Raw genomic sequence first — 25,544 nt, 5'->3', positions numbered from 1 at the left:
AACATGACCCTGTCTCGAAAAAATAAAATAAAATCAGTGTTACTAAACACAGCATTTTCTTAACTCTTCCATTGTATGTGCTGACTTTTGACAATACAAGTACTGTGTATTGGGTGGCTTCATTCAGCATTGCTATAAGATTAAAAAAATAAATCAAGCCCTGCATTTTTGGCAGGAAATAAAAATAATCTTTCTTTGGGTCTTCTTTCCTGTTTTCTGTATGTGAGCAGCAGTTCAGGAAGGGCTCATTTCAAGCGACCTCTCCAAGCCCAGCCATCTGTGGACACTGCTGGTGTTTTTTTGTTACAGGTCCTCACCCTGCTCCTCTTGAGCACTCCACAGGTTCTACACAGAAGGGCTGAGCTGGATGTTCCTGTGTCATCTCCTGTGTTTTCTTTGCTTTTTTATCTGATGTTCCTGGTTCTTTCGGCCATTCACGTTGTTGTATGCACCTCAGCCAAGAGCTCGTGTTACCTCTGCAGCCTGCCGTGGCTGGCTGCAGGGGCCGTGATGGTGCTGGTTTCCATGCTGCTCTGTGTGATTGTGTCTGCTCTTGCCAGGATGGTCATGGATGGCACTCAGCTGAGGAAGGTATGGTTGGCTCCTGGGTACATGAAGTGATCTTTCTGTGCGAGCTGTTTTTGTTGTCAGCCAATCTTTTATTAATCAGATGTTGGTTGAACACCTGGTATATATCAGCAATGCAGCACTGGCAGTACCCTGAAAAAACCATACACCAAATAGACAGAGGATAGGGACTTTAACAGCCTTCCCCAGGCCTCTAGGCATCTTTACCTCTGGTATTCTGGTGTGGTCCAGTCACATCTTTGTTCTCTGTTAGAAAAGCAGGGGTGATGGTAGAGCTTTTGGTCATGGAAGACAAGAAACATGGGCACCTAAGTGAGAAAAAGTATCTGAGCTGCAGCTGAAGGACAATCAACTGGTAGACACTCAGGAGGCTCCAAAGGAGGCTTAATGTTCCTGTCCCTCTATTCTGCCTCACAAAGTGCAGTTTTCTTTTCAAGGTTGATGTTTTCCTTTGGAATTTTTGGTCCCTAGCCTGGCTGGTCATTAGCTGGGTGATGGTGGTGAAGGGTGAGGAAGAAATGGGTGGTTACAGTAGAGTCCACAGTGCCCAGAGCCTGAGATTGAGGGACCCTGTACAGTAACTCCAACTCCCACCCCATGCAGCCCCTACCCTCCTCATCACATTTGCTGTATGTCAAGGTCTAGGACTTGCTATGTCCCTAGGGCCAGGATTGTCTTTGTCCATGTTTGCTTGTCTAGGGCCTAACTAGGTTTATGGTATACCCTCTGGGTACCTCACTGCACACAATAAATATTTATCAGAAAAATAAATAACAATTGCTTCCTAATCTTGAACTACTTAAAGTTAGTAATTTGAGTTAGTCAGCTTTTCGTCACTGTGACAAAATACCTGAGATAAACAACTTAAGGGAGAAAGAATTTATTTGGCTCAGTGTTTTAGAGGTTTTAGTCCATGGTTGGCTGGCTCCATTGCGGTAGACCTGTGGTGAAGCAGAAACATGATGGTGAAAAGGCATGAGGTAGGCTGAGGAAAGCTGCTCACCTCATGATGGCTAGGAAGCAAGAGGGGGGAAGGAGAAGGGTGCAGGGACAAGTTAGACCTTTCAAGTGCACACCCTTAATGACCAACTTCCTTGAACTAGGTCTCACCTCCTAGCCCATTCACATATCAGCAGATTAATGCATTGATTAGTTTAACACCCTATTGATACAGTCACCTCTCAATAGCACCACCAATTGGGGACTAGGCCTTCAACACAATTTAAGATACCACCTTTGGCATTTCAAAAGAAGTAACCATTATAGAGAAAACTATGGTGTTCTGGAAAATTCATGGAGAAAGGAACTGGCATGGAAGAAGGAGTATAAAGACTGGTCCAGGAGCTGCTGGTCAGGGCTTTGGGCTCCATCACTGCCCTGAAAACCTAACCATTTTCAGACTACCACTGAATTGCAACTTCTAGACCAAGGTGAAGGCAGCTGACCAGTATGCCTTGTCCATGTGCCTCTGGCTGGTGTGAGGGCATCTTGACTTCCCCAGGCTATGCTGCAGGAGGAAGGGCCATACCCCCCAAAGCAAGGGGCAGAATAGGCAGTGGGTATTGGGCATAAGGAACAGCAGGTCTCTATTACAGGGGATTACTTCCTATGAGCAAGAACTTCAGCACATACAGGGAGATGTGTAATTTTCAGATTATCCCTCATGCAATGCGTTTCCTCCTCACAGAATGCAGTGCACCCCACCTCAGTGTGGTCAGAGGTGGATTTCCTTCTTCTGCTGGGTACAGTGGGTCACGTCCTGAGCCTGGGAGCCAGCAGCTTCGTGGAAGAGGAGCACCAGACCTGGTACTTTCTTGTCAACACCCTGTGTCTGGCTCTGAGCCAGGAAACCTTTAGGAGCTACTTTCTGGGAGACAACTGTGAGCCTCAGCATCACTTCCACATGGCACAAGGGTGTGAGGGCACTGTCCACACACTGCAGTACAACACAGGCTACGATGCCCCTGAGCCCAACGGAGAGAATGCTAAAGCACTTGGAGGCCACAGGCGGTGGGCAGTGCTGGCAAGTCCATGGCTGGTGCTGGCCTGCTGCCGGCTGCTGCGGTCCCTTAATCAGACAGGTGTGCAGGGGGCCCACCGGCCTGACTTCGGCCACTGGTTCACCAGGTGAGCATGAGCCCCTAACCTTTGGCTGAATTCTCTGGGGCTAAATGATCACACACCAAGTTTGCTTTTTCCATATTTAGGCCTATTTTTCATATTAAGAGTAGGATAATATTTGAGAGCTGAAGAAATGGAAAAATATACCATAACCCATAAATCAGCTTTGAATGGTCGTCTTTTTGAGGCTAGCCTAATGAGGGGCCAAGTGAGCTGTTCTGTGTGTGAGAGAGCAGCAAAGGCCAAGGTGAAGATGAAACAGATTGAGGGTACCAGGGGACAGGACTGTTGGTACCTCACTGCCCAGTCTCTCAGCCTGTCTATGAGTGCTAAAGTGAGAAGTGAGACTTGAGATTGACAGTCTTATTTGTGACATTTTAAGAGCCTTTATTTAGATTTAATTAACCAATAACTTTTGCTTTTTGCTTTGTAGTAAGATCAGCTACTTTTAATAGAGTTCTTTGAAAGCCCCTTGAAGTTGATCACCAATTCCATTTGGTAGTAATTTTGACATTTTCCATCTCATTTTAGCTCTGACCACAAAGTGCAGCTCTCAGTCCTGGCCGCTGTCTCCCTGCTTGTGATCTTCATGTTGGTCCAAAGGGGATGCTCCCCTGTGTCCAAGGTGGCCCTGGCACTTGGGCTGCTGGGTGTCTTCTGCTACAGGGCTGCCATTGGAAATGTGCTGTTCCCATGGCAATCAGACAAAAAAGGCATTTCAAAGTAAGTGTGCTGGAGACATTAGGGTTCGCTTTTAGGTCTGTTTTAGTATTTTATGTACTAAAAAAAATTCCATGCCAAAAAAAAAAAAAGCAGGCCAATCTTTAGCACACTGGGCTTTGTTTTATTGTGAATAGTGATTTCATGAGCAGCTATGATAGCCCAGCTAAGAAAACCATAATGAACCATTTTGTTAGCACTCTTTTAGGAGAGAGACAAATAACTTGGAAGTGAAGTCATTGAGATTTACTTTTTAAATTAATAAGTAAAACCTCGAGGGATATAATAGGATTGATGAATGAGGTGTGGATTGATATCTAAGTTAACTGCAACAAGCAATTACCAGAACTTGGTTTTGCTCAGTCGAGGTGCGACTGTAGAAAGAAAGATGGTTATAATGAGTGGACACTCCCTAGCCGTTGGGAAAGGAAGCAGAGTGTCCCCATAATTTACAGTGCATTCTTGTAAGAGCTAGGAACTTCCCCTGTGCCATCCAGGAGGGCCAATCATGAGTCTGGTTTCTTTATGCTAGACGGCTGCTCTTCTCTTTCAGTGATGATGTGGTGGAATTCTGGGGGTTACTAGACAAAGCTGTCTGGAGGGCAGGTTGCAAAATGTATCTGTGTCTCTTCTCAAGTGTATCTTGAGAATACAAACGGGCAACTAGGATTGGGACACAACTTGCTCCCTGAAGCATCACTTACAGTTGAAAAAATAAAGAAAAATGCATTTGTCTAGCAACAGAGGGTAACACTTGCAGTTTTGTTGAAGCTCTGTAGTGGGATCTCACAGCTGTCAGGCAGAGTTTTCAGAGAACAGAGAAGCAATAGGCTGTAAGAATGTTGTATGACTCCAACTTACCAAATGTGTTTTATTTTTCATATTAGTATGAAAGACTAAAGAGATCAAATATTGGTGATTATATTTACAATCCAGTATCATAGGTGGATTGTGGCCTTCCTTCATTTTTTTATCTTACAAATGTCTAGAATTAACATATATTGCTTTTCTAGTCAAATGAAAGGTCCAAGTGAGGGCCAAAGGCTGTGACCATGCTTCATGGCCAGGGGCTTGGGGACATACCAGGAAACACCCTGCTAACAGGTGTGGGAATGGGGAGTTGGTGGTGCCAGGAGCCTGGCTGAGGTTGCAGTAATGTGGTAGCCTTCACCTGAGGCAGATGGCCAAAGGGGCCAGGAAGAGAATAGGGACTGGGGGTGCTGGGAACATTCAGTGGCATCTCAAAGACTGTTGATTTTGGAATCTGAGACTGAGCGGACGTCAAGGCTGGATGTTATTTGGGGCTATTTGTTTAGTCCCAAAGTGCAGTATGTTCCTCATTTCCTCCCAGATCTGTACACCTGATTTGGCACCATCAATCTCAAGACTGTGATACCTTGCCTTCCGTATTTTTCCTATAACATGTCCTTTGTTAGTGTCCAAAAAATAGTATGCCTTTTCTCTCAACATGCTTCTTTCTGCAAAATGCTTCTATCCCTCACCCCATACTCCTCATTCGAAATACATTATGACTATATTTCCATAGGTTTGCTCCAATTCTGAATCCACAAATCTGGTTCCAGATCCAATTGGCTCTGGATCTTCTTTGAGTCTAAATTCATCCAGCGTTTTAAGATCCTTTGCCTTCAACATCTCCTTTTCTTCTCACTTAGAAGCTCAGGCATGGCTGGCATAGAAGGTTGATTCTGGTGTGAGAAGCACTGACTAGGGGTGGGGACTTCTTGGAGGTATCTGATGATACTCTCCTCATGTGGCCATCCAGTGGCCCTGGAGGCATCTCCTGGTACAGAGCCTAGTCCTTTTTCTTCTTTGAAATGTCTTCAGTGGCTTGACTTTGCTGGCTTCTGCCTTATAACCCATGTGGGCCTGTCCTTAGCTCTCATATTAGGATACAACCTGGCGTGAGGGTTACTTTATTTGACCCCAGCTCCTCAGCCCCAGCACACACTGCCCCAACTGTGGCACATAGAGCCCACACTGTTTGAATTAAACTGATCATATTAAAGGGAGGAATTTTTTAATGCATAAACCTAAGAAAATATGATACAGGAAAATTCACTTTTCAAAACAGGTACAGGTACATTATTATGTTGATATTTCACTTAAAACTTATTTACTCAGCGTTATTTTAAGAGACCATCTTTTATAGTGTATATAAAATACCTCATTTGGAAATTCTATTTAAAATATTATATATTAAGAATGTATATGAGTTTTGTAAGATGAAATTCTTCGGCATAGTATCATAAATGTTATACTTTATAGATTTAAATGAAGTGCTAAAGCACTTAATTTGTAAAATATTTAATATTTACTGAGCATTTACTGTATGGTAAGCATTTTATGTGCACTCTCTTATTTAATTCCTAGAATTTTGTGAGGTATAGATACCACCTTCTATTCTTTTCACAAATAATGAACCTGAGTATCAGCAGTATTAATTAACTTGTCCCAAACAACAGAACTTGTGAGCAGCAAAGCTCAGACTGAACAGTTTGGACCATGTTGTTCATAAGTGTTGACAAATGTGCAAGTCCTTTTTAAAATCTGCTTGACTATGAATGTGCTTAGTTACATAGTTAGCATTTGTGAACCTAGAGAAGTTTCTGAAAGTTGGGTCTTATATTAGCACAGTGGGTTTTCACATTAAGTACACAAAGTAGGTAGATGATTTTTCCTGGCTTGTTCCAAGGGCTTGGCTCTGATCCTGCAACCAGGTGATCCTTGGACCACATAAGCAAGATTTCCTTGAAGTCATCCCCATCAGGAAGATGCACAATAGGACACAACTGTTGGCCTTGCAGGATGTTCCTTGTGGGCACATGTGCAGAGGTGGACACACCTTCCATGGCAGTAGCTGGGAGGCAGGAGGGCCCCACAGCTTGTTAAGCTACACTGGCACATTTTAGGCATTCCCCAATTAGACATGATTTTTTAATGGGAAAATGTATATTTGAATTTTTCTAGCTGATACAAATGAACCTAACTTGTTTTGCTTTTTTTTAGGGGTATTATTGAAGCTCGTTTTGTTTATGTCTTTGTCCTTGGCATTCTGTTCACGGGCACCAAAGACTTGCTTAAATCACAAGTCATTGCTGCAGACTTCAAAATCAAGACTGTAGGTTTGTGGGAGATATATAGTGGATTAGTTCTTCTGGCAGCATTGCTCTTGAGGCCACATAATCTTCCAGTGTTAGCTTTTAGTCTCTTGATTCAGACTGTAATGACTAAATTCATCTGGAAGCCCCTGAGACATGATGCAGCTGAGGTCACTGTAATGCATTATTGGTTCGGTCAAGCATTCTTCTATTTCCAGGTAGGTTTTCATTACTATTCATGGGTAGCAGACTATTAACTTTCTATGTCACATTATCTTTTAATTTTTCCCTGAGAAAATTTTACAAGTTGGAAAATTATACTTGCTCAGTAAAAGAACTGTCAGTATACATGGTGAATTATGCTGAAATCTCATGTGTCTTTTGTAAGATAAAGTATAGTTGGTCATTTAACAAAGACACTCTTACTGTGGATGCATGAGTGTGTAAGACTATGGTTTGTTGCTTTGGAAGGTAAGGTAGGGATTGATTTATTATAGGCAATTAGGAAACACTTCAGTCTTTCACATGCTTTATTTTATGAGTGTGCTTCCTCATGCCTTTACCCCTGGTAAAGGGCTCTCTACACTGGGGACTGTTTGGTGTCTCATGTGGTTATTAGTCTCCCAGGTCCTAAAAGATCATCAGGAACTCTCCTGTCAGGCTGCCTCACAGGAGGCAGGCCTTAAAGGGATCCAGTTCCTCCCAGCATCCCCAAAGAGGGTGTAGCTCACTGCAGATCCCCTCCCAGCCAAACTCCCTGGTTGAATAACTACTAGCTATGGGACATCTTGTCTGTATCTCCTCTGTGTTTACTGGCTACCCCCTCTCCTCTGTCTAGTTCCAGAGGCTTATGAAGCTGTGGTCCCAACAGATCAGCATTTTCGCTGTCCTCCTCTTCTGCTCTTGGTTTCCTGTACCCCCTAGCCTTATGTATGGAGCAGCCTACAGGTACACAGCTTGCCTAGTGTGTCATTCTGACCTCAAAGCCCAAGAATGGTAGGTGAAGTGAGGAAAGTCTGTAAGTCCTTGTATAGCATAACCAGGCTGAGACCAGTCCTGAGCTCAACTTGCTGTGGTGTTCCCTGACTCTCCCCAACCCTTCCAAATGGTCTACCCGAGAGTCAGCCAAATTCCTTCACAGACCTAGCATCTGTGGAGGCCAGGGACACATAGAAATCATTAGGAATGCAGGTAACCACTAGCCTGGAATGCTGGTATCCAGCACTTCCCACCATGTGACCCCTGGCAAGTGCCTGCTGTGCCTTAGTTTTCTTTATATAAACTGAGGATGGTAAATGGTGCCCTTCTGGGCAGTGGCAGGGTCAGGAGCCTAGCTGAGCCTGGTTCTGCCACTAAGCAGTTTTAGCACCAGGTAAGGAGACAGATTTTGGAGCTCACTTTGCTCCCAAATGTGGCATAGGTTCCAGTGGTGCAGAAGTGCAGGGCAGTGTGTGATATGCACATACATCACCATTTAACTGCAGAAGGTGGTCACTGGCATTCCTTTAGCAGAGATCCACATCTAGGTGTTGAGAATCAGTCAGAGACCAAATCAGCAAAGATTTGGGCCTCATGCAGATGGGCCAAAGTGGACCATGGCTACCCTCCCCCTGTCCTCCTTAAGCTATCTAACCTCGTCCCTAAACCCCTCCTTTCTCTTTCTTCCCACTTTCTGGCCTCCCAAGGTTCCCTGGCCTCAGGTTGAGTCCTTTTCCCTTCTCTGTCAGGTTTCCTGAGAAGATCTGTGGCTTTGCTACCACTGTGTCTTGCACTCAGTACTGCATTTCCTCAGCAGCATAGGGATCAGGAATGTGGGTGCCCAGCTCTTGTTGATGGTCCTCCATTTGCACTAAGTCCCCAGTCTGTGTTTCAGTTTCCTCCCTGCAGAGCAAAGGTAATAGTGTGCAGTGTCAGCATAGGTGAGGGTGATGAGTCAATGAAGTGAGCCTCTGTCCTTCCATCCCTCTCTTCTGGGCTCTCTGCAGTCTCCCCAGGGAAGAGCATCCCATCTAGAGTGAGGAGACCAGACCACACTGTCAGCCGTCATTTCAGGGTCATGTCAAGGTGTACCTAAAGCAAACATGAGCGGTCACAGTGCAGGAATGCTATGTGTGGAGCTAGCATCACAGAACCATGTCCACCTGCCTCACAGATGCCACTGGAACCACTCCTGCCAGAAGAGGGCAGGGGATGAGGGATTGGCCATTGAGATTGCAGAGCTGGTAAACACCCAGATGAACAGTTCCGAGAAGAGCCTTGTCTGGGCTTGGTAGATTCCTGTGTGCTGTCAGACCATAAGCATCATCAGTGTTCAAGATAGATCTGTGTGGTGCAGACAACAGATTGTCAGAATCCATAGGCTGGAGGAGGAAACAGGCAGGATCTTAGAACATCCTTTTCTTCAATCAAAAATGCTGCCACCTATTCACAATAGCCAAGTTATGGAAACAGCCAAGATGCCCCACCACTGACAAGTGGATTAAGAAAATGTGGTATCTATACACAATGGAATTTTATGCAGCCATGAAGAAGAATGAAATGTTATCATTTGCTGGTAAATGGATGGAATTGGAGAACATCATTCTGAGTGAGGTTAGCATGGCCCAAAAGACCAAAAAGTGTATGTTCTCCCTCATATGTGGACATTAGATCAAGGGCAAACAACAATGGGATTGGACTTTGAGCACATGATAAAAGCGAGAGCACACAAGGGAGGGGTGAGGATAGGTAAGACACCTAAAAAACTAGCTAGCATTTGTTGCCCTTAAAGCAGAGAAACTAAAGCAGATACCTTAAAAGCAACTGAGGCCAATAGGAAAAGGGGACCAGGAACTAGAGAAAAGGTTAGATAAAAAAGAATTAACCTAGAAGGTAACACACACGCACAGGAAATCAATGTGAGTCAACTCCCTGTATAGCTATCCTTATCTCAACCAGCAAAAACCCTTGTTCCTTCCTGTTATAGCTTATACTCTCTCTACAACAAAATTAGAAATAAGGGCAAAATAGTTTCTGCTGGGTATTGAGGGGGTGGGGGGGAGAGGGAGGGGGCGGAGTAGGTGGTAAGGGAGGGGGTGGGGGCAGGGGGGAGAAATGGCCCAAGCCTTGTATGCACATATGAATAATAAAAGAAAAAAATGCTGCCACTCACACATAGGCCGAACAATATGGCATTAACCTTCATGTCCCACTGGGCCGTAAATAGCCAGACTCTCAGCAATATTAGAGAAGTCAGTTCTCAGTGAGCAGTTACCAATCCCCCAGCAACTAGAACATTTTCCACCATCTAACTCATGGCAGCATCCAGAGGACCCACTATGTGATAGTACTTGGCCTCCAGCCAAGCATCCACCCTAGCATCCACCCTCAGCCAGACCACGCAGTGATGCCTCTCAAGGCCACCTGAACCATACTTAGGCAGAGGTCTTCAAGGGGAGATGGCCATGCCAGCTGTCACTGGTCTGAGGAAAGCATGATATTACTGGGGTCAGTCAGCAGATTGGCATGTGTGTGATTCTTCAGTAGAGGTATCTGTATGTAGATCAGTTCTCTCACTTAGGCTTGAAGTGACATAGCAGGTAGGTAGATGACTTGTCATGGGCCAGTCTGGTGACCTGAAGGAGTAACCATGCAGCTGGCTTTGACCATGGCTTCTGGCTGTTCTGACCATGTGTTTACCCTGGTGTGGTTATCTGTCCCTTGTGTGTATTTCATGCTAAGATAGTGGAGATTGGTGCCATGTGTGCTGTGAGGTCGTAGTCAACCTTATTTTCCTGTGTTCCAGGGTAACTCCAACAACATTGCCACCATTGATGTCTCAGCAGGCTTTGTGGGCTTAGAAACTTACATGGAAGTTCCAGCTGCATTCCTCACAGTGTTTGGGACATATGTGGGACCTGTGCTCTGGGCCAGCCACTTAGCATACTTCCTGAACTCAGAAACAAGCAGGTGAGGTGCTTTATTTCTCTTTTAGCACAAACATGATGTAGGTTGTCTGTTTGTAAGAGTAATACCTTATTCTAGACACGGGGCATCTTAACTCCAAGGGTCAGACAGTCTTCATTGAGCACAGTTCTTGGCTGAAAGGCCTGAATGAGGTCTCAGAGGATGTGTGGGCCAGATTCAGGTCTCCCAGTTCACACCACACAGAAAGGGAAATTTCTTTACCTTCCCACTGAGGTTTTTCTGCTTGCTGGTGCTAAGTTTAGGGAAGGGAGGGGGAAGGTCCTAGGGAAGTGGGAGCAAGTTCTTTCCATCTGGGGGCAAGAAGACAAAAAACACTGGTGCTTGGCCTTCAGAAATCCTGCTGGAGATCCAGAGAGGCCTCTGGAAGGAGTTGGTGGCCATGTAGATTCTAAGTCACTGTGAGCAACTGGGGCTACTATCCATCCACAGAAGGCTGACAGCTGAGAGGAAGAATGAGGAGTCAGAAGTTCAGGGACAAGTTAGTGCCATCCCCTGTCTAAGCTGGTCTCAGCCATTGCCTTCTCCAGCAGCTAGGAGGACCTGCTCAGGATCCAGCTTGCTTATGGCCTTGTTTCCCTTGGGGCTTTACACAAATGGGCCCCTCAGCAAGTGCAGTCCTCCAGGCCTGCCCAACACACTCCATCCCTTTCCTAGCTGTTTTCTCCACGACATCCCACTGTTTATTTGGTGCTTCTTTACTCATTGATTTGCATCTTGTTCCAAAGGAGACTGCATATGTAGAGACTTTACCAGCAATTTTTTCTAGGTAAGCCTAGTACTATCCAGATCAGACATCCAGTGGTATGTGGACCACCCAGTTCTGCACCTTCCAGCATGGTCTGGGGGTGCACCCAGAGCCCAGGAAGTTATTAAATTTGTGTTTGCTTGTTTTGCCCATCTGTTAAAATAGAGGTTGTGGAGGGGGTGTGGGGCCACTGCTGTCAGCCACATTCCTAGACCTATCAGTGCCTTCACACTTCTTAACATACCTAAATTGTCACAAACTATGTGGCTGGGGTCCTTCTATCTTCCGTGGATAGAAACCATGGTTACATGAGAAGCTCCTCCAATTACTCCAGGCTGTTAGCAGGTTTTTTGTTTTTTTTTAAGCAATAACAGCAGGCAACAGCAGGTGGCACAGTCTAGCATCACAACTCTAGCCTTGGGGGTTGGACCCAAGGCACTTTTAACAGCTTGGGTGGTTAACAGGCATGCAGGACTATGGCAATGCTTTAGACTTTTTTTTTTTTTAATTTATAATCCAGAGAATGAAGTATGAGTTGTTTTGGGGTCTTTCCTGTTATCCCCATTATAGTAATAGTGGTATTGCTTAATGGTGTGAATTTAGAATTTAGAACCAAATAATTTGCTTCAGTATCCACCAGGAAGTCAATTAATTGTTTTCCCACTATCAGTTGTACCTGGGCTCATTTGGGGCTATCTCTATGGGAACTGCCAATGTGCCTGGGAGCCCAGGGCCCCACTATCTATCATCTGAGTCTCTGGCCCTAAAAATCATTGGAGCTTCTGAAAACCATTTGTTTTAGATTTTTTGTTTTTGTTTTATTATTGTTTTGTTTTGCTTTTAGCTTTGGGCATTTTTTAATGTCTTTTTTTTTCTTTGTAATAGACACATTGTTTTTTTCCCAACTTGGGTTGGACCTTGTCATCTTTTGGGGGAGGGAACCTCCTTTCTTTGGGGTACATAAAGAACTTGAATTGATTCTGATTCTTGTTCCTCCCCTAGCATTATAAGCCTTGTAAGCAATGTCAACAACTTGTGAGGGATTTATTTTTGTTTCTTTTATCCATTGTAACTTTTTTATGTCAGGAGTACTCTGTCCAATAAATCATATTAACCATACATTGGTTTTCAGGGGCCTCTGGGTCAGAGTCTGTATATTTTCTGTAAGCTTGACAAATCCATTTAAAAAATTTAGAGGTTTCTCATTAGCCTTTTGTTGTAACTCTTGGATCTTATTTGAGCTCCTCTGTCCTGTGGAGTCCTGTGAGTATGTGCCTCTAATAATCATTTATCTTGACATTTCTTGTATCTGCATTAGGGTCCCAAATTGGTTTTACTATTTGTGTGGCCTCATTAGATATGCAGACCTGGTTATAATCCTCATTATAGTAGCGTTGTGCCTTATCTTTTGCCTTGTTTGGTTTTTTTTCCCTTTTATTCAGTCCTGTTGAAACTAGCCCACATGCTATATGCCAGGCTGTAATACTGTGAGGCCAGCTCTTCAGTATCACTTTCCCTCCTTTTACAACCACCAAGACCAGTATTCAGATCTGATGGGAAAGGGAACCACAGAGGGTTACCTTTTGCCTCGTTTATCATAAGTCAGCAGTCATTGACTGGAAGAAGATATTTAACAAAGTTTATATATCTTCCCAGGTAGGATGGTAGGTAGCAAAGTAATAATAAATAATTTAGCTATGTTTTGAGACTCTTTCCTATAGGTAGGGCTTGAATTGTTTTAGTTTAATAAGTCCGAGGTTGAAGAGCCAGCTGTCCTTGGACATTTTTTATTGGATATTGTCTCAGAGGAAATTGTCCTGCTCCAATAGGTGTGTCCCCTTCCCTTCTTAGAAGGGGAGACCATCTCTCAACCCAGCTCATTATCAGAAGGGTCCTGGGTTAGTCATATTATGCCTCTCTCTGCTCCCCTCATTTTTTTAGGAGGAGGCAGGCCTGTAACTTCCAAAGCAGCCAGAGGAGGAAGGTGCAGGGTAGCCAGACTTTCAGCATAACCTGGTTAAAGGGACTTACTATACTTAAGTTAATTAGATTTTCTTTGATCCTTTTTCTGGGGCATGGCTCTCCTCATCAGAAGCTTTGACCATCAACTTAGTTTTTGGTTGTTTAGAATCCTTGTTATATAACTGTGTAAATGCCTGCACATATGAAATTTTATCCAGTCTACTTGTTTTCTGACAAAATGACTTCAATTGCAAGATGAGGATGAATCCCTTAGGTTCCCAGTCTTGTTTACAGTGTTTTATTTAAAGGGTGCCACAAAAAAAAAAATGGCCATTGCAGGGTCAGAACGTTACAAGGGGATCTCCCCAAATGGGTAGAATCAAGGGATCTCAGTATGTACACCAGAGGACCCACCCAAGCTTGGCTAAGGTGTCATGACTTTTTTGGCCCGATATTTTTGTACCCGAAGTTGTTCCAGCAGCAGGAGCCTTGAGTCTGCGATCCATGAACAAGAAAAAAGGGGGTTCCCTGGAGTTAAAGTCTGGATCCAGCAGCTGCTAGGATGGTCTCTTAGTCTCTCCCTCTTCTTGCACACTGACACCTCCTACGGAACTGTCCTAGAGTTCCGGGGGTAGGGGGAGGCTTCCTATAAACCTTTGTTTTCCCTGTGTCCAGGGGTTTAGGGTAAGGACCTTTCTCTGGGCCCCACATGGGCTCTAAGTTTGATACAAAAATTTGGTCCCTTAAATTTAATGCCAACTTACAGATAACGAGAACAAGGGTTTTGCAGGAAAGGAAGCAAAGGTTTATTAATTTTGGCAGGCAAAACAAGGACTGTAAGACCTGCTGTCTCAAAAGAAAAAACAAAAAACTACAGTCCTTGTCCAAGCAGAAGTGATAGGCTTTTAGAGGAAAGTCCCAGAGCATGGGTCTTCCAATGCACATGCCCACGTGACTTTGGGCCAGTTGGTCGCCTTGAATTTATTTAGATCCCAATGTGCTGGTGTGAGTCTTGGGAGTTGTAGCCTTTACTGTTCTGTACATTCCTTCATTCACTGATGTTCTTTCATTCCCATGGTCAATGAGATAAGAAGAGAAGCATGATGACCTTGCTTGGAGCTGTAAAGATATTGTTGATTGAGTTCCCTTTCATGGGGGAACAGGGAAGGGGAGGGGAGATAAGACAATAAGAAAATCTTTTAGAGAATTAACCTAGAAGGTAACACCCACGCACAGGAAATCAATGTGAGTCAACTCCCTGTATAGCTATCCTTATCTCAACCAGCAAAATCCCTTGTTCCTTCCTGTTATTGCTTATACTCTCTCTACAACAAAATTAGAAATAAGGGCAAAATAGTTTCTGCTGGGTATTGAGCTGGGGGGGGGGGCGGAGTGGGTGGTAAGGGAGTGGGTGGGGGCAGGGGGGAGAAATGACCCAAGCCTTGTATGCACATATGAATAATAAAAGAAAAATGAAAAAAAAAAGAAAATCTTTTAAAACTTATATAACTAGGGCTAGAGGCATGGCTCAAGCAGTAGAGCACCTTCCTAGCAAGTGTGAAGCTGTGAGTTTAAACCCCAATACCACACACAAAAAAAAAAAAAACTTGTGTAACTGAGGTCAGGCCAGTCAATAAAATGAGTTAGTGATTGGACTAAACCTATAATTGTGAGTATATTTAGGTGTCTATTCCTATTACACTTTTTTTATTTGTTTATTCATATGTGCATACATTGTTTGGGCTGTTTCTCCCCCCTACCCCCCTACCCCCTCGCTTCCAGGCAGAATCTGTTCTGCCCTTATCTCTAATTTTGTTGAAGAGAAAGTATAAGCAATAATAAGAAAGACAAAGCATTTTTGCTAGTTGAGATAAGGATATCTGTAAAGAGAGATTCCTAGCATTGCTTCCATGTACAAATGTGTTACATCACCAAGTTGATTCATCTCTAACTAACCTTTTCACTAGTTCCTGATCCCCTTCTCATATTGACCTGTGCCATTTTAAGGTTTCTGTATTAGTTCCTCTGCAGTGGGGACATCAAATACTATCATGTTTTGGGTTTCTTACCTATCCCCATACCTCCCGTGTGTGCTCTCCCCTTATCATGTGACCCAAGTTTGACCACACTGCTGTATTTGCTCTAGATCTAAAGTCTGCATATGAGGGAGAACATACGATTTTTGGTTTTCTGAGCCTGGCTTACCTCGCTCAGAACGATGTTCTCCAGTTCCATCTGTTTACTTGCGAATGATAAGATTTCATTCTTCTTCATGGCTGAGTAAAATTCCATTGTGTACAAATACCACATTTTATTAATCCATTCGTCAGTAGTGGGACATCTTGGCTGTTTCCATAACTTGGCTTTTGTGAATAGCACTGCAATAAATATGAGTGTTCAGGTGCCTCTGAAGTAACCTGTGTCACTTGGGTATGTCCCCAGGAGTGGGATTGCTGGATCATATAGCAGATTTATGTTTAGCTTTTTAAGAAGCCTCCAAATTTTTTTCCACAGTGGTTGCATTAGTTTGCATTCCCACCAGCAGTGGGAACAAGGGTTCCTTTTTCCCCACATCCTCCCCAACATCTGTTGTTAGTGGTGTTTTTAATGATGGCTATTCTAACAGAGGTGAAGTGGAATCTTGGTGTGGTTTTGATTTGCATTTGCTTTATGTCTAGAGATAGTGAGCATTTTTTCATGTTTTTTGGCCTTTTGAATTTCTTCTTTTGAGAAAGTTCTGTTTAGTTCAGTTGCCCATTTCTTTATTGGTTCATTGATTTTGGGAGAGTTTAGTTTCTTAAGTTCCCTGTATATTCTGGATATCAGTCCTTTGTCTGATGTATAGCTGGCATGTATTTTCTCCCACTCTGTGGGTGGTCTCTTCAGTTTAAAGACCATTTCTTTTGCTGTGCAGAAGCTTTTTAGTTTTATGAAGTCCCATTTGTCCATACTTTCTCTTAGTTGCTGAGCTACTGGGGTTCTATTGAGGAAGTCCTTGCCTATACTTATTACTTCCAGAGTGTTTCCTGCTCTTTCCTGTACCAGCTTTAGAGTTTTGGGTCTGATATTAAGGTCCTTGATCCATTTTGAGTTGATACTAGTACAGAGTGATAAACATGGATCTATTTTTCAACATTTGTTGAAAAGGCTGTCTTTTCTCCATTGTATATTTTTAGCACCTTTCTCAAAAATAAGGTGGGCATAGTTGTGTGGATTCCTATCTGGGTCCTCGATTCTGTTCCACTGGTCTTCATGTCTGTTTTTGTGCCAGTACCATGCTGTTTTTATTGCTGTTGCTTTGTAATATAGTTTGCAGTCAGGTATTGTGACACCTCCAGCATTGCTCTTTTTGCTGAGTATTGCCTTGGCTATTCGTGGTCTCATGTTTCCAAATGAATTTTAGGGTAGATTTTTCAATCTCTGTGATGAATGTCATTGGGATTTTGATGGGAATTGCATTAAATATGTAGATTGCTTGTGGTAATATAGCCATTTTTACTGTGTCTAATCCATGAGCACAGGAGATCTCTCCACTTTCTGTAGTCTTCCTCAATCTCTTTCCTCAGGGGTTTGTAGTTCTCCTTGTAGAGGTCATTCACATCCTTTGTTAAGTTTACTCCTAGGTATTTGATTTTTTTGAGGCTATTGTAAATGGAATTGTTTCCATATATTCCTTCTCAGTTTGTTCATTATTTCTGTATAGAAAAGCTAATGATTTTTGTAAGTTGATTTTGTATCCTGCCACCTTGCTGTAGCTGTTTATGGTGTCTAGGAGTTTTTGGGTCTTTAAGGTATAGGATCACATCGTCTGCAAATAAGGATATTTTGACAGTTTCTTTGCCTGTTTGTATTCCTTTTATTTCTTCTTCTCGCCCAGTTGCTCTGGCTAGGAATTCCAGCACTATATTGAACAGGAGTGGGGATAGTAGGCACCCTTGTCTCGTTCCTGATTTTAGGGGAAATGGTTTCAGTTTTTCACCATTAAGTATGATGTTGGCTGTAGGTTTGTCATATATAGCCTTAATAATGTTGAGGTACTTTCCTTCTATTCCTGGTTTTCTTAGAGCTTATCATGAAGTGGTGTTGGATTTGTTGAAGGCTTTTTCTGCATCTATTGAGATGATTGAGTGGTTCTTGTCTTTGCTTCTATTAATGTGCTGTATTACATTTATAGATTTATGTATGTTGATCCACCCCTGCTTCGCTGGGATGAAGCTGACTCGGTCATGGTGAATGATCTTTCTGATGTGGTGTTGTGTTCGGTTTGCCATTATTTTATTGAGGATTTTTGCATCAATGTTCATTAAGGAAATTGGCCTATAGTTCTCCTTTTTGGAGGTGTCTTTGTCTGGTTTTGAAATGAGTGAAAACTGGCTTCATAGAATGAGTTAGGCAGTTTTCCTTCCCTTTCTATTTCATGTAACAGTTTAAAGAGGGTTGGTATTAGTTCTTCTTTAAAGGTCTGATAGAATTCAGCAGAGAATCCACCAGGTCCTGGACTTTTCTTTTTTGGGAGACTCTTGATTGCTGCTTCAATTTCATTTTGTGTTATAGATCTATTCAGGTGATTAATGTCCTCTTGGTTCAATTTTGGATGGTCATAAGTATCTAGAAATCTGTCCATTTCTTCAAGATCTTGAAATATATTTGAATATAAGTTCTCAAAGTAGTCTCTGATGATTTCCTTTATTTCCATGGTGTTTGTTGTTATCTCCCCTTTTGCATTCCTGATTTTACTGATTTGGGTTTTTTCTCTCCTCATTTTAGTCAGGTTTGCCAGGGGTCTGTCAATCTTATTTATTTTTTCAAAGAACCAACTTTTTGTTTCATTGATTCTTTGTATGGTTTTTTTGTTTGTTTGTTTGTTTCTATTTCAGTGATTTCAGCCCTTATTTTTTATTATTTCTCTCCTTCTGTTTGTTTTGGGATTTGCTTGTTCTTTTTCTAGGAGTTTGAATGTAGCATTAGGTCATTGGTTTGAGATCTTTCTGTCCTTTTAATATATGTACTCATGACTATAAACTTTCCTCACAGGACTGCCTTTGCTGTGTCCCATAGGTTCTGGTAGATCATGTTTTCATTTTCATTAACTTCCAAGAATCCTTTAAATTCCTCTTTTATTTCATCAATGACCCTTGATCATTGAGCATTGTATTGTTCAGCTTCCAACTATTTGCATGTTTTTTACTATTGTTTTTGTTGTTGAGTTCTAGTTTTAATGCATTGTGATCATATAGAATGCATGATATTATTTCTGTTTTCTTATATTTGCTGAGGCTTGCTATGTGCCCTAAGATATGATCAATTTTGGAGAAGGTTCCATGGGCTGCTGAGAAGAATGTATATTGTGCTGAAGTTGGATGAAATATTCTGTAGACATCAACTAGGTCCATTTGATCTATGGTGTGATTACAGCTAGGATTTCTTTATTAATTTTTTGTTTGGATGACCTATCTATTGGTGATGGGGGGTATTAAAGTCTCCCACTACCACTGTGTTGGACTTTATATATGTTTTTAGGTCCTTCAGAGTATGTTTGATGAAATTGGGTACATTGACTTCGGGTGCATATAGGTTGATAATTATTATTTCCTTTTGGTGTATTTCCCCTTTTATTAGTATGAAATGTCCTTCTTTATCTCATTTGATCAATGTAGGTTTGAAGCCTACTTTGTCCAAGATAAGTATTGCTACTCCTGCCTGTTTTCAGGGGCCATTGGCTTGGTAAATCTTCTTCCAGCCTTTTACCCTAAGCCAGTGCTTGTTTCTGTTGATGAGATGGGTCTCCTGTAAACAACAGATTGTTGGATCTTCCTTTTTAATCCAGTTTGCCAAACAGTGTCTTTTGACGGGGGAATTAAGTCCATTAACATTCAGTGTTAGTATTGATAGGTATGTGGTGATTCCTGTCATTTAGTTGTCTTTGTTGTTTAAGGGTTTGTGTGTGCATCTAGATCAGTGTTACTCTCTACTTTCTTGCCTTTTCTTCTTCTGTGGCTTGGTACTACCTGTCTTTTCTTGGTTTTGTATGATTTAATTTTCTGCATGCAGGATTCTTTGAAGAATCTTTTATAGTGGTGGCTTGTTTAGCTTCTGCTTATCATAGAAGACTTTTATTGCTCCATCTATTTTGAATGATAGCTTTGCTGGGTAGAGTATCCTAGGGTTGAAGTTATTTTCATTCAGTGCCCGGAATACTGAGAAATCTGCTGTGATTTCTTGCAGGATTTCTTCTTTCAGAGTGTTCTTGTGGGCTTTGTTGGGTTCCTTGGGATAGTCTATCTTTGTTTTGTTGGGGTGTGGAGCTGGGTATCCATTTTCTTCATTTCTCCCTGAATCCTGTCCTACTTTATTTTGGTGGGGAGAATGGTTTCCATCCCTTTTTTGTCTTCCCATTGTTCCACTTGGTGCTATTTCTGTCCCTGTTCTGTTGGTCTGCACCTCCCAAGCAGGTTTGGAGCTGGTGTCTGGTGGCACAGGAGCCCTCCTGGTTTCTCAGTGTAACATGGTGTGGAGAATCTGTGTGTGGGCTGGGGTTTCAGGTGTCAGAATTTTGGTTCTTCTTGATGGTTTTTTCTGCCAAATGTGGCTCCAGCGTCTCAGCAAGATTTTCAATTTATGGAGTTCATGCTGTCTGCTTCCTCCCTCTAGTCGCCATCTTGGATCTCTGTCCCTATCACACTTTGACAGTACTTGGTATAGGTAAATGTTACAGCTCTTGCAATCTAGGGTTCAGGACCCTTGACAGCCCTGGTAGCAAGCTCTACAGCTTCTACTGCTGGCTCATATAGAATCCTCAAGGTGTCTATGGAGTGTTCAAAAACAGCTGCTGCTGGTGTGAGTGCAGTCTTGCTGGCTGCTTGGCTTATAGTCCTTTGCTCAAGGCAGCCAGGGTTCCAGGGAAGGGTCTGACAGCTGTCAAATAGGGAATTAAATCTCCCAGGCCCCAACATTCAACATATTCAAAGGGAAAAAATAAGCAATGTAAGGGGTGCTTATAACAAAGGCTTATTTGTTCAGTGCTTCAGCAGTATTTAACAGTGCTTAACTCCTGCCCCAGGGAGTAGTAAGTCTCTACCATCTGTTTGAAAATTACAGAAAGCCAGAATCTCTCTGCGACACTGGATGCCCTCCTCCCACAACCAGATCAATCAGAGCCTCATATGTATCCCACTGCAACCAGAGGCCCAGTCATCTCATGTCCCCAATCCCAAAGTCAGAGGTTAGGTTGGGGCTTTCCACTTCCCATTCCTACTTCCTGCCCATGATTAGTAGAGTGGATCTTGTGGAATTGTTGGCCCAAGATGATCATCTCAGGACATCTCCAGGCTTCTCCTGCTGACCTCCACATCCTCACCTGTGCCAGCAGTGAAGCTCTGCTCCTCCTCTGGCTTTACTTCATGGCCTCCTTCATGGATTTTTCCTCAGTCTAACCCCAAGTTCTGTCCCACCTACTCCCCAGACCAGCTCTGAGATCCCAGGTTCATTGACCATGACACAGATTCCCCTCCAGACCCAAATACCCAGTATCCTGTTGACATCTCCATGGAGGTATCCAGACAGTGTTGAATTCAGCAGGCCCAGGACTAGACACTTACTCAGTGGTCCCTTGTTTCTGTCAGAAGTAAAGGTGAGCATTGTGTTAGCTGCACAAAACTCTCAAGCTGGACTTTAGAGCAAGAAAGCAATGTGATGGCCCTAGCCATGGAGCGAGACATCCTGCCCTGCATGCCTCATATTAGGGCTGTGGAGAGAGAGACAGGTCCCTTCCTACCAGCTGATTCTTAACTTTTCAGAGAAGAGAACCTTGTTTACCCAGCCAGACCATAAATTTCCTGATAATAAGGAATGATTGAAATTCACCCATGGGTGCTCAACACCTGAGCTTTGGGGCATTCTGTAGACAGACCTCTTTAAGTTGTACTCATCCCTGATCCCATCAGTAGATGAAAGAAGTTTTGGTAGGGAGGAACCACCTTGCAAATGAGTCTTAAAGACACCCTGTGGGGCAGAGCAGCATCTTTCAGGAACTGGTAATTCAGGCATGAGGACCTGACCCTAGGAGCCTCAGGCTGGTGAGAAGAGCAGTGAAACAAATGGATGACTGGTGCTGCCTACAAAGAAGAGCTCAAGAACCACATTCAGATATTGCATGTAGAGGGTAATGGAGCTATTGGAGAACCCAGCATAAGTAAAGGACATACCAAGACCAAGATGAGGAGTCATTGAAGGCTGATGTGAGGCTGTAGAGGAGAAGTCAGCTCAAGCTGCCCACTGGGGATAACCACTGGGAGGATGAGGGGTCTGGGCCCAAAGTCTGGGACAATTCTTGTCCTTTAGCCACTGAGTGACTATTGGTGCACTTTGCTAGATAGTGAGCAAGAAGCAGAAGACATTTGTGAAATTTCCCAAATAGGCCCTTGTGGAGTTGCCTTGTCAGCAGGACTGAGGAGAACACATTTGTGTAGTTACATGCAAACAGTAAACAGTGCACATGCCTCTGAGCCTTTGCCATCCCAACAAAGCTCACATTACTGTTTGCCTCCTACCCCCAGGCCCTTCACAACACAAGCGCTTCTGAGTCACAGGAACCTCTCCAGTTGAGATACTTAAGGCACCATGCTGGATTCCTGGAGGCCCTTGCTCTATGTTGATAGTCCCAATGCCCATTCTCTGTACCTTGTGGTGCTAACATGAGTGTGTGCTCAGTCAGGGAAGATTGTTCTATGAGCAACAGAGACCATGAGCTGGGCAGAGCAGGCAGCAGTGGTATGGGATGTTGACTGACTGCAGTGGAAAAGCCACAGACCAGCTGTAACTCATCACAGAAGTCAAAGTAAAGCGGCAAAGCTAGAGTTTGGGAGAGCCTGATCTAGAATTTTCAGGGCATCCACAGGTTCTTCCAAACTGATCAGAGGCGAAAACTGATCAGAGGCGATGGGTGGGGTGCAAAAGAATCTGGGACAGTAGAACTTACAGCTCTGAAGTAATCACAGACTCATGGGAAGTTGCTGTAAAGAATAGTTAGATTTACATAATGCTTATGTTCATGGTTTGGAAACACGGAGAGTGGTTCTTAGGACAGGAATGATGTTCTACACTGCTAATTTGCTGAGCAGCCTCTTTGGGCCAGTGATCCCAACTAGACTGATGATACTCCACCAGACAGCAGGAAGAAAAGTGTAGAACATGTATTTACATTTGCTTATATATCATCCTTTTGTGATTTTTCAATTCTGTGTTTGTATTTTATAATATATGTGATGCAGTAGTACATGCATATAATTTTTAAATAGCTATGCAAAATCTGGGGTGCATTCTTGACAACTGTTTCACAGGTTACAGGGAAGGGTCCTGGAGTGATATTTCTAGCTAATCCTGAATCATCTTTATGTACAATCAAGTTTTAGAAGCATTCTAAGAGCTCAAGGGGCAATTCTCACCCTCACTCTTCCATTTACTTTGCCTTACTTTTCTTCATAGAAGTGATCACTTGCTGACAAGTTACATATTTTTCTAGTTTTTCCCTTCTCCATATACCTGCAGGAATGCAAACACACCATCCAGTGACTAGATGAGTCCACAGAAGAGAAATGTGGCACTCTCTGGTCCTAAGCAAGAATTATCACAGTCGTTTTCAAAGCAGAACTATTGATAACATGTGTTCTTGTGGCATGCGCTGATATATGTTTTCTGTTTTATTAACAGCGGTTCAGCATTGAGTCGTGCTTGCTTCTGCTATGCACTGATTTGTTCTGTCCCAGTTGCCACTTACATCATTCTGGTGACATCCCTGCGCTATCACTTATTCATATGGAGTGTATTTTCTCCAAAACTTCTCTATGAGGGAATGCATCTGCTCATCACGGCTGCCCTCTGTGTGCTATTCACTGCCACGGACCAGACAACCCACACGAAGTCACGGGTGAAGATGGACACTGAAAGCTGATATGTCCCTGTTTGCATAATGGATTTGAGTATTGAAATGTACATCTGTTTAAAAAAATCATTCAGGGGTGTGGGGGAAGGGAAACCTATGAAGTTGATGAGTAGCATCAGCTGCATTTGGATTTAGATTAAATAGTAAGTAGTTTAATAAAAGATCACCTAAAATACACTATGTTATATTTTCCCTATTGACAATCACTCCAGAAACTTCTGAACTTTTAATTTCTCTGGGTAAATTAAAAATATGTATGTTTAAATTGATGGAAAAAAGGTTCTTGCCTTTGTTCTCATGTATGTGAATCTCAGAGAGCCCAGGAGCCCTTAGCAGGCGCTCTATCACTTGAACCACACCTCAGCCCAGATGTTCTGTTTTAATACGACACGGAAACAACAAATGGTAGTTTTGGTTTTTTTTTTGAGATAGTGTTGCTATGTTGCCCCAGCTGGCTTTAAACTCATGATCGTCTTACCTCAGTCTCACTGGTGCTGGGATTACAAATATGCACCACCATGCCTGACTTCAAATGGTAGTTCTTACAGATTAGTTGGACAAAAAGAAATGAGTGTATATAAAACTAGTGATATGAGTCAGAACCTTCTTATTCACAATTTAAACACATTTGGGACATGCCATATCTCAAGCCTGTCCCTGAGCTAGTAGAATTGTACGGTTTGATAATGCATAATGACTGCCTAAAGGATCATCATTGGGGGAAGCTAGGTGAAGGGGACATAAAATTCACTGTGCTATTTTTGCAATTTCTTGTGAGTCTTAAATTATTTTAAAATAAAAGCTATTAAAAAAAAACAAGTTAGTCGTAATGTGGAATCTGAATCTACCTGTGAACTTCTGTACCCGTTTGCATTGAAACCCATTCATTGCTCTGCCTTGAACCTTAAGGGTCTTTACACAGATGTGACTGTTAGGCTAGAGGACAGTGTGCTGAGCTCCAAAATTTCACACATGAAATATCAAAGTTTATGATTGTCCGCACATCCTGAGTGACTTTTTTCCCTCGAATTGACAGTCTTGGTTTATTTCTAAGGAAATGTCTGCCAAATACCCAAATCAGAATATCTAATGTGCATGACAGACTTGGTTCAGCCCAACTCCCGCTGAGTCCTGCACATCGTAGATACACATTCGTGGCTTTAGGTGCAGCTGTATGTGCACTTCCCATTTCCTAGGCTTGTAAAAGATGTGCTCACACATCAAGATTCAGTAAAGTCAGTCACTGTCACTATTTCCACAAACCTGAACAAGTCATTGCCATTATGTGGCTGCCAGTGACATCATCATCATCCCAGGTAGGCAAGGCCAGGGATTGGTCCACCCATTTGCCCACTGTTGGAATTCATTTTTCTGGTTTGGGAAAATGACGTAATCTGAAGAAATTAGAAAATGGGCCTCACATATTTAAAGTCTCAGCATCCAGAAGCAATAATCAATAGCATTTAGTGAATATAAATGAGGATGTCTCTGTAGAGAAGAATCTGTAGACAGATGCATGCCTGCACATTACACTAGATACTGCTGCTTTTAATCCAGAGTAGCAATGTTTTTCTGAGCTTAACAGAAGGAAATTAAAGTGAAGCCAAAGGAAACACTGAACTTCAGATAAGTGTGTTTTCTTTAGTTTTGGGGGTTATTTTGTTTTGTTTTGTTTTGTTTGGCTGTACTGGACTGGGGGTTGAACTCAGAGCCTTGCACTTGCCACTTGAGTCGTGCCCCCAGCCCTTTTTGCATAGGTTATTTTTTTTAAATAATGTCGTACTTATGCCCAGACTGACCTGGGCTACCATCTTCCTATTTGTGCTTCCCAGAGTAGCCGGGATGATGGGCACACACCACTGTCCCCAGCCATTGATTAAGATGGGGGGTCTCATGAGTTTTTTGCCTGAGCAGGCCTCAAAATGCAATATTCCTGACCTTTGTCTCCCTAATACCTAGGGTTTGGCTTGAGCCACCACTCCTGCCTTCCAATAAATGTGTTTTCATTACAAGGAAAAGATTATTGAGACTGGAGTAACAACTAATCTCTAAAAATTACCTGCTTTCCTATTTCAGTCCCTGTCTCCTGATTCCCAGCTATAAAAGAGGACAGAGTTCTCATATATTCTCCCTTCTGTCCCACTCACTATATTTGACATGTGTGTTTTATTCTGTAGTTTATGCAGCTACTCAGTTTTGGTTTCACAAGAAATGGCCCATTACTTGCACATGGTCCTTCCCCACGGCTGCATTCCTTAAGTTCCTTATGGATGGATTTTATGGCCTAGTAATTTTTTTCAAAAAGGTTCAAGGATGCTGAGTCCCTGAATGTTTATCCCATGTCCTATGGCCCAGAATCTGCTAGGTCAGTAGTTCTTCCCTC

General features: G+C 42.9%; 1 protein-coding gene and 1 non-coding gene across 6 annotated transcripts in view; one reads left to right on the top strand and one right to left on the bottom strand.

Moving 5' to 3' along the window:
• Positions 1 to 23,980, top strand: part of Pigg (phosphatidylinositol glycan anchor biosynthesis class G (EMM blood group)) — a 45,766-nt gene extending 21,786 nt beyond the window's left edge. For 4 of the 5 annotated variants that reach the window (XM_020173380.2, XM_074042803.1, XM_020173379.2 and 1 more), the window contains 6 exons: positions 310 to 591; positions 2,276 to 2,715; positions 3,241 to 3,432; positions 6,457 to 6,766; positions 10,333 to 10,496; positions 22,930 to 23,980. In XM_020173380.2, the coding sequence (XP_020028969.1) occupies positions 310 to 591; positions 2,276 to 2,715; positions 3,241 to 3,432; positions 6,457 to 6,766; positions 10,333 to 10,496; positions 22,930 to 23,170 (1,629 nt within the window). In that variant the 3' untranslated portion in view covers positions 23,171 to 23,980. The remainder of the gene's footprint in view (positions 1 to 309; positions 592 to 2,275; positions 2,716 to 3,240; positions 3,433 to 6,456; positions 6,767 to 10,332; positions 10,497 to 22,929) is intronic. The other variant, XR_012435900.1, reaches the window with a different exon arrangement.
• LOC141411252 (small nucleolar RNA SNORA61) lies at positions 12,702 to 12,836 on the bottom strand. Its single transcript, XR_012436057.1, has one exon. It is a non-coding gene; the product is annotated as a small nucleolar RNA SNORA61 (small nucleolar RNA).
• Positions 23,981 to 25,544: the final 1,564 nt, after the last annotated feature.

This window comes from Castor canadensis, chromosome 9, assembly GCF_047511655.1.
Source record: "Castor canadensis chromosome 9, mCasCan1.hap1v2, whole genome shotgun sequence".
Taxonomy (NCBI): Eukaryota; Metazoa; Chordata; class Mammalia; order Rodentia; family Castoridae; genus Castor; species Castor canadensis.
Note: the sequence above shows the minus strand (reverse complement) of the source record. Positions and strands in the feature narration are given on the sequence as shown.